At 37.4% G+C, this 10,020-nt stretch overlaps 1 protein-coding gene across 1 annotated transcript; it reads left to right on the top strand.

Moving 5' to 3' along the window:
- Positions 1–2,260: 2,260 nt before the first annotated feature.
- Smp_200620 (uncharacterized protein) lies at positions 2,261–2,656 on the top strand (the record flags this gene model as incomplete). Its single annotated transcript, XM_018794555.1, has 1 exon — positions 2,261–2,656. The coding sequence occupies one exon, from the start codon at positions 2,261–2,263 to the stop codon at positions 2,654–2,656; it is 396 nt and encodes a 131-aa protein (XP_018648956.1).
- Between the last annotated feature and the right edge of the window lie 7,364 nt (positions 2,657–10,020).

Below are 10,020 nucleotides of genomic sequence, written 5' to 3'. Positions count from 1 at the left end.
GGTTCGTGGACGCGCACTGCTGAGGAGTCCCATAATAGGACGAAACGGCCGTCCAGTGCTTCCAGGTTTTCCATGGTAGTCTAGCTTCAATTGACTCATGATCTCAACTCTATAAAAATACTAAAATCTCCACAAAACCCCTTCTGACAAATTACATCGTTTAAAGCATGTAAATTTAGGAATGTCAAATCAAATAGAATAAAATTGTTCATGTTGATATGACTCATATATATGTTAAGTGAAAATTTAAGATCTGTGATCAGAATAAAAATATGGGTCAGATAGGGTGAGAGAGATATGATAGTGCCATTACAATTCGATCAAGTGGAAGACTAAATTGTGTGAAAAATTAGTGAGACGTAATAAGGAAGGATCAATACGATGTGAATGAATCATGTCTAGGGGGGATTAATAATGATATTTAACCAATAATAATAAAAATAATAATAATAAAATACAAAGATTTGTGAATAAAGATAAGAGAGACAATTACATTTGACTACGAAAGGTCGTAAGTACATAGTCAAATTAGGTCATACAATAGCTAAGATGATTGTTCATTAATTGGCCTTGTGGTTGGCCAAGGGAGGAGTAGGGGTTGGAGATATTTCTTCTGTACGCATAGCTCTGGTTTCTTCATTCTGATGGCTACTGCCTCCGCCGTTTGAAGGACTTTAAGCCTGACAAGCTTAGACAAAAAATTACTGACCCTATAAATAATTGAAAAAGATTGGTTTATACTGGCACTATGACCAGTTTGTACTAAATGGGCCAAAATCGAGCTGTTTACTTTCCTCATCAGACCTTTGCTTAGCCACGCTGGGAGGTGTTCACGAGCACGAAAATGTAAATTCCTAGAACTTCGACCAATACAACTTGCTCCACAGGAGCAGTCGAACTGATAAATACAAAATGAAGTGCTCATCCTAGGAACTTCATTTTTAAGCCTCGGTATCACCATTGGACGCGTAGAAAACACCAAACGTAGTTCACCTGCGTTGAAAGATTTTTGGATAGATCTGCGTAATCTCTGAGTAAGTATTTCGCTAGCGGCATCTCCCCTGAATTGTAGGCGCATGAACAAGGACTTCTTGTTGACCGTTTGGAATTCGTCTATTTTCACTTTAAAGAACATATATTTAATTATAAACTTTCTGGGATACCCGTTCTCCCTCAGAGCATTATACAATGTGTTTAGCTCATTGTCAACTACATCTGCCGAACATATAGTGCGTATTTGATAGCTAAGGGTTTTGATCAGGTTTCGTTTGTACTGTAGAGGTACAAAGCTAAGGAAGTGTGTATACTGTCCAGTGCAAGTACTTTTTCTGTTCATGTTTCTTCTTAACGATCCATCTGATGATGGTTCTCTACTTATTCTAGAATAAAATACACTAATTATTTAAAGTTTATACAAATTGTTCACTAGAAAATGAATTTGAATTACTGATTAAAAATTCAGATGGAAAATGAGAGAATATTAGACAAGTGTATTGGGTTTATTGTGCTGGTGATGGTGGTGATTAGAACTATGATTTTATATCTTATGATTTATATTCATCATGATATTCAAACGTTTTTTTATTTTTTATTTATTTTTTGACGTTAAAATATAGAGATTACAGTCGTACTGTATTAAATAAATAAGCCTATAAATCATCTTAACTGAAAGAATAAACAATCAGTATTATTAAAAGTTTGTTTAAATATTTTGGTATCTTATTGATGAATTGGACAAAATTTTACATTTTACAATGTACAATAATAATTCAAAGACAATTTGTAATAATATTGGTCTAAGTTACTTTAGGTTTATTTCTTACGCAATCGATGAAACGAAATTGTTACATTACCGATCTCATTCAATGATAGTCAAATGAATCAGAAACTTATTATTATTATCATTATTACTATTATTATTGACCTTAGTCGATATGATATAGAATTCTTAGCATGAAGTATTGCAGTGAACAGAACACTGGTTGGGACAATCAAATGTATTTTAGCAAAAATTACAGACTATCTCAATAAATTCTGAAAACGATACAATGAACAGTTAATTTGCAAATTTTCAGTTCTTTCCTCATCGGTCTTCTGCCAAAATACATTCTATGTCTGACCAACACCATATACTACTTATATAGATATAAGTAGACCACACCACACTCGTCCCCCCTTTAAAGCATTCGTTCATGCGGTGGTTCTGCTCGCCATGCCACTATCTTCTTTCACTGTAGTCTGTGCCAAACTCTCCGTCAGAATGTCGAGTCTGCGGCGCACTGACCTCCATAGCTCCATCGACCTGCCGGGGCACCAACATCCGCATCCGTCCGGCGCCTGGGGCGTTCAACACCCATACTCCACCGGCCTGCTGAACCATCTACATCCGATGTCCGCCCAGCAGCCGCACGTCCCACTGCTTCTCTCGGTCGACAGCACCCGCTACAGCCAACGCCGCCCAGCCAGAACACTCCACTCGACGCCATCCCTCCGCACCAGACTGCCCCAACTAGCACCTCCACTCCAGACCCGCAACAGAGTCCGCAGAACAGCACCCTTCCTCCTCCTGGTTGGCAGCGACATCAAATGTGGTGAACAGAACACTGGTTGGGACAATCAAATGTATTTTAGCAAAAATTACAGACTATCTCAATAAATTCTGAAAAGCATACAATGGACAGTTAATTTGCAAATTATCAACCAATAGTCTCGATCCTCACTGTTTCTTCTCCAATTCCATTGTTCGTGCATTTTCCTACCGATTGCATTCGTTTCAGTTCTTTCCTCATCGGTCTTCTGCCCAAATACATTCTATGTCTGACCAACACCATATACTACTTATATAGATATAAGTAGACCACACCACAGTATTTCAAAAAGTTTATGTTTCTTATTTCTTTATCGATACTGATGATAAATATTAAGTGATCGCCAGTTAGATGTTAGAAGTTTAGGAATCGACGCTTGAATAATGTACATCAATTTCGAAGTATATTTCCAACAACCACAATGTCGCTGATTGTACTTTTTTGTAACTTGTACAATGAAAGGTCGTAAACGTTTCATAGACGCATCTGAATGGGTTATGCGAATAATAGACATAATGATGTGTTAAAACAAACAAAAAACAGATTACTTGCTGAAATATCTGGATTGAAGGAACAGGTAACTCAAATATTCAAGCAGACCTCCTGTCATTTATATTATATCTTGAGAGTAGTACTAAAGATGGTTCGGAAAGGAAAATGACAGTGCACATTTTTCAATATCTAACTTCTATGACATGTTGTTATTTCTAGTCACGTTACCACGCAAATCAGGTCTAACTGATTAGCTCAAGTGGGAACGAAGAAGAAACGTTTAGAATCAAAAAGCTTTAGGAAATCAGTGAGTCAAGTATGAATTAGTTAGTACGAAAATCAACATATCTAATGTCTCATCCTACCAAATTTTCGTATTCAATTTACGATTCTGATGACCGTCTTCCAGTTATCTTCCTTGTATTTACAAGGCTGATAATTATCTCGCATACTTCTGATCCAATAAACCATTTCCACTACACAGTTTTTCGCTACCCATTTTTGAATGGTCTGCTAATTCTTGTGCAATGAACGAGAACGCAAGTAGGGAGGGGGGCAACTAATTTATTTTAATAAAGGATTACAGAATGTTATGGTAAAATATGAGGGCCATAAATTGAACACTTTATTTGCAAATTCATATCATCTGTGCTTCACATTTTGTATGATTCTTCTTATTCGCAATTCCTTTCCATTTCCCTATTCTCTTCAACTTGATCTTCTCAGCTTTCTGTTGCTAGGGTTTCCACTTCCAATGATGTTACATACTACTTATATTGGCTGATATAATTACCAAACATCACACATGATTACACCTTAAATTTTAAAACGCTTTTATTATAAAGTGACACCAAGTTATTTAACTAGAAACTATGTCAATAATTACTATGAATACGACTGCAGAGTCTAAACCGATGAAAATGACAGGAGGGAATCTTTTTTTATGAATTGATTGAAGTTAGAAATATGAGCTGGCATGAAGGTTAAATGCTAACTGCGAGACCGAGTGTTTTTTCGTAATGTCATAAATGTTGGCTTGTGAGTCTCATATTTGCACGAAATTAATTGTGCTATGCTTACTAGTTGTCACTGCTTGTCAAGATAAAGTCAATCCGTAATAAATCTTTACCATTAATAAGCCTTTACCATTTTATCCCTTAATAAGTAATAACAATAATAATCTACGTAAATATTGTAGAAAAAAAAAGAAAAACAAAGAATATAAATCAGATGTTGAAAACATTGAACACTAAAGAAATTGGAAAGTACAAAATAAACTTCATAGTTGAATAAGCTCTTCAACTATTAAGTTAACAATGAAAACTAGGTATACATATATACCGCTATTCTTATCATTAACTTATTGATACATGTTATTTGCTAACAAAGTATTTTCGTTAATTCAATAATAAATAATCATTCAATGTTTTTGATTGTTTCCCAAGGGAATGGTTATTTCTCAGAAAGTAAGTTGTTTCATAAAAACTTTACAGAACAAAAATAAATAACAAACTATTTTATGTTAAAGTACAGTTGATTTTTCTAACATTTTTCGGGTATGTAGTTAGTTTACACTAAGAAATATAGAATAGCTTTAAACTCGATAGAAATTGATAACGTTATCTTTCCAGGAATTGTTTATGAAAATAAGGTTGCACAATGCCTCTTCGTAGAGACGCATCTTTGAACGTTACCCTTCCTGGTAAGCAAAGATGGATAGTGGATAGCAGTGGAATCCAGTTTGACGCGCGTTTCGTCCTATTTGGGACTCGTCAGCTGGACGTACCTGCATCTCAGAGTTGATGTTCACTCTGGGACTCGAACCCGGTACCTTTCGCTTCAAACGCCATCGCGTTATCTACTCGGCCACTGAGTCCTGATAGCCACTTGCTTGTGCAATAAGGTAAAAATGAAATTTACTTAGTATTGTTTGTTTGGATGTTCCCATTGATGTCCCAAATAGGACGAAACGCGCATCTTGGATTCCACTGCTAGCCACTATCCATCTCTGCTTACCATGCTTGTAAATTAAGGCTATATCGAAGCAATATGCACAGTATGCACATATGCCAATAAGAGACTGACCAGTTGCAGTCCTAACAAATCGATGGGAAGATTCAAACAAACAATACTAAGTAAATTACCCTTCCTGGCTTACCAAGTGACTACAGAAGTCAATCAAAAGCTGGATTTCGGAGCATATAGTAAATTCTAGGCAACTCCACTTCAAAATTATGTATACAGTTAGAAGAGTCGGCTCAAGGGAAATGAAAATGGAAAACTTATCTATAGTAGAGACTATTGCAATCCACCAGTTCAATCCTAACCTTTTCGTACAAAAATAGTGTTCATTCATTAATTTTACAGCGGTCTTCACCTTCCTTCCTATATTTCTTGATCAGTCGTTTTATTTATTTCTGTTCCCTTCTAGTGATCTTCATAGATATGAATAAGCCGTTTTCACAACTTTAAACTACTGTTTTTTAATGGCTACCAAATAGACAATTATCTCCACTTTAACAATTCACACTAACAGGTTATCACATAAATTCTTTTCAATATTTGATTTTCGTAAACAGTTCATGACAAGATACTACTTCAGGATTTTTTATTATTTAGTATCATTCTGATTTACAATAAACTATTATTTTTAGTTAATAAGACTAACTAGATGCGAGTTGCTGATGACGCGCATACTAGGACGAAACGAACTTCTAGTGCTTCTAGGTTTTAATTGGGGTCCTAACATTGATCGACTCATCGTTTTAATAAAATTTAACAATATCCACAACCCCTTACTGATGAAAAACGGTAAATTCGTAATATCAGAAGGGGGTTTTGTGTAGATTTTAGTAATTTTATGTAGCTGAGATCATGAGTCACTTGAAGCTATCCTAACGAGTAGAAAAATCAAATTGTCTGAAGTTCCGTGACTCACTGTAAGCCACTTCCTCACAGACCAAATAACTAAACAAATTAATGCAAGTTTAGACGGTACAAAGCAAAAATATTTACTAAAACCAATCAATAAACAGGTCTAACCCAGTCAATACAACGTCACTCCGGTTAAAGTAGTTTAGATGAGACGTGTTTGTGTGCGCTAATATATGAAAAATTTGACATTTATAATGTGAAATGATAGACTTAGATATGTATGATAATAGTGTGATGTGAATAGAATCAGATATGGTAGCTTGGATAGATGGTCCAAGTCGGATGGATATTAGTGGCTTTTCTTCTATTAAGGGGAGTTGGATTTAGCATTATGTGGAAAGGTTTAGCTATTCTCCTTTCTTTGTAGTTGCGAAAGTTTTTTTGTATTATTTATATATTTTTAGTATCGACTTGATGGTTACTGAAGATGCCGTCCATTTTTAAGTTCTACAGGATTATCAGATGGTTTATTTGTCTAGCTTTGATGTTTTTTTAACGTGAATTAAGATTTCACCAGATCAAACTCCAACACAGAAGGCAACGTAATCAACACACTCTAATTTGTAGACACAGTTACGTGTCATAAAACCTTACTAGCCTCACTAGTTTTTTTTCAAACTTGTCACTGAAAAATGGTGCTATCATTTAGTGTCTGATTCTGAATTAAACATCCGGAACTACCGTCTATATGGCTGTAACAGAAACTGAGCGAGGGTGTTTGTCTTATATAAAGTTGAAGACAGTGTCCTGAGTGTTTACCTGAATTGATCTGAATATCAATCAACACCCTGAATCATAGTCTACTCCTGAGATGTATACAAAGAGCTCCCAATAGTTCAGATAATGTGAATGATCCTATTTTCAATGCATTTATACATGTATCTGCTCCAAACTACACTGCTAAGGTTATTACAGGAGATTTCAATTACCCTAGAATAAAAGGGAATACCCGTAGTTGTCAGTCATGTAATGATGAATTCTCAGCAACCATTAACGTGTACTGCTGGTCACAGCAGGTTCGTACCCCAACAAGGCGTGATAATATACTTGATCTGATATTTAGTAGGGATATCATCCCACTATCTGTACAAGTACATAATTAATTCGAAAGCAGTGACCATAAAATAGTAGTTTGTACTCTCCCTATCTATCCCTTTTATAATCAACCCATATTATGAGCATGCTGACTGGGACCTCCTGTGCTCACTGGTTATGTTCTCAGACTGGGATACCTTCTTCTCATGTAACAGTCTCGTGGAAACCATTGACACATTCTATCTAATCGCCAATCCTTCTTTAGATTCCTACCCACCCCTTAAAATCTACAGGTTTAGTAAACCTAATTAATTACTTATACGAGCTAAGTATTATAGTAAATTAAGACGCCTGAAGAGACGTTATTTTAAGTCAAATTATTTCACAGCCGTTGTACAACTAACCAAATTAGAGAAACACAAGTTAAAGGCCGTGAATGAGAGGCTGTTTGTACTTAATACTTTCTCAAAAGTACAAAACGTAATTCCCCTTTTCAAAAAACGCGTCAAATCAGCTCAAAATAATGACATACCATGCATCCTGCACAATGGTACATTTATATACGACTCTGAAACCATAGCAGACCTTTTCAGTGGTATTTTTGCGAATCATAAAGAATTCTCAAATGACACTTTTACAAAAGTCATGTATTTGATTAGTCAGTCAGTCACAACGTCGAACTTCGTACGTACATACATCAGTTCGAGTTGCCATACCGCAGAAATGCAGTTGTTGATTCAAATCCCATAATGGTGAAAGTAGTAAAAGTATAAGCAGTAGTCGGAAGGATTACGGTTTGAAGATGGTATTCAAGGAGTATAAAACAGTGCAATAAATTTGGAAAGAGAAGAAAGATAGAGACATGGAGAATTTAAAAGATTAGAATTTAGGAGAACACAAATAGTGGATGCACCTTCGCCATTGCAAACGATTTTGAGCCATGTCATTCAAGGTCTCTAACCATCGGTTGCTATCATCTCGCGAATCCCAACCAGGTAGTCTACACCTATCAACATGACTCAGTTCACTTGTCAGTGACTTCATCGATTTGTGCCACGTTTTGGTCTGACCGCCCATAGCTTTCTTCCAACCTACTCCTACACCATGAAACATTAAACGTCGGGGCAGTCGTTGGTTGGGCGTACGTAACACACGTCCTAGTCATCTCAACTGATGAAGTTTCACTACTTCATCAATCGATTTGCCATCCTTACCTAGTATCCGTTTCCTAATAACTGTATTACTTACCCGGTGGTCTCAGGATATACGAGCTACGCTTCGAAGACATCTATGGTCGAATACTAGTAGCCCACGAATATCCTCTACTCTTACCAGCCATTTTTCCTTGCTGCGCAGTAAAGCCATCCTTTTCTTCCTAGACGGATATCTCTCCTACGCTATAAATGACGCAAGTTGGCGGAAGCTAGACGAGTCTTCTGTATCCGTGCTGAGATTTCGTCACACACCAGACCACAAGGGCTGATGAGACTCCCAAGATAAGTGAAGCTGTCAAAACGCTCAACTACTTCACTCCCCATCATTAGATCAGGTGTCGATGCAACCCAATCCTGAAGTAACATTTTGCACTTCGAGGGAGAGAATCGTATCCCGAACATGCCTGCATAGTTGCTTATAGTGGTCAGAAGACTCTGCATTTTGTTAGCGTCTTCACCAAATAGAATTATGTCATCGAGGTATTCTAAGTCAACAAGTGAATCTCATGGTAGAATTTCAACCCCTTTGAATCGGGATGATGAAAGTGCTATCTCCAAAAGCATGTCAACGACAAAGTTAAACAAGAATGGAGAGAGTGGACAGCCCTGTTGAACATCACTTGAGGTAATCAATTCTGATGACAGTTCGCCATAAGCTCTTACTCGGCCAGGTGTGTTCGAGTAGAGAGCCTTCATAAGATTAATGTACTTCTTTGGTACTCCTTTCAGTGACAAACACTGCCACAGAACCTAACGGTCAACAGAGTCAAATGCCACCTTAAAGTCGAGAAATACTACTATTTTGGGGCGTCTGAATGTGTGTCTATGTTCTAGGACCTGACGTAGAGTGAATATCTGGTCTATGCAACCACGTCCAGGTCAGAAACCAGCCTGGTTTTCTCTAGTCTGCTCTTCACGAGCTTTGGTTAGACGTCCAAGTATTATTGTTGGGGCAGTCTGGTGCGGAGGGGTGGCGTCGAGTGGAGTGTTCTGGCTGGGCGGCGTTGGCTGTAGCGGGTGCTGTCGACGGAGAGAAGCAGTGGGACGTGCGGCTGCTGGGCGGACATCGGATGTAGATGGTTCAGCAGGCCGGTGGAGTATGGATGTTGAACGCCCCAGGTGCCGGACGGATGCGGATGTTGGTGCCCCGGCAGGTCGATGGAGCTATGGAGGTCAGTGCGCCGCAGACTCGACATTCTGACGGAGAGTTTGGCACAGACTACAGTGAAAGAAGATAGTGGCATGGCGAGCAGAACCACCGCATGAACGAATGCTTTAAAGGGGGGACGAGTGTGGTGTGGTCTACTTATATCTATATAAGTAGTATATGGTGTTGGTCAGACATAGAATGTATTTTGGCAGAAGACCGATGAGGAAAGAACTGAAACGAAGCGCAATCGGTAGGAAAATGCACGAACAATGGAATTAGAGAAGAAATAGTGAAGATTGAGACTATTGGTTGATAATTTGCAAATTAACTGTTCATTGTATCGTTTTCAGAATTTATTGAGATAGTCTGTAATTTTTGCTAAAATACATTTGATTGTCCCAACCAGTGTTCTGTTCCCGACACTGCGACAAATTTCAAATGAATTTGTCTATATTACTAAGTGCACAATTTGTACACTATTTGATTTTAGTAAAGTAATCTTAGCACAAAATCTGATTTTCCATCTAATTACTCCCTAACTTACATTTAAGTTATAAATTTATATAAGTGAAATATTTTCTTTAGTGAAAGTATTGTTTGTGGATGA

This window comes from Schistosoma mansoni, chromosome 1 (assembly GCF_000237925.1).
Source record: "Schistosoma mansoni strain Puerto Rico chromosome 1, complete genome".
NCBI lineage: Eukaryota > Metazoa > Platyhelminthes > Trematoda > Strigeidida > Schistosomatidae > Schistosoma > Schistosoma mansoni.
This window is presented reverse-complemented; position numbering and strand designations above follow the sequence as displayed.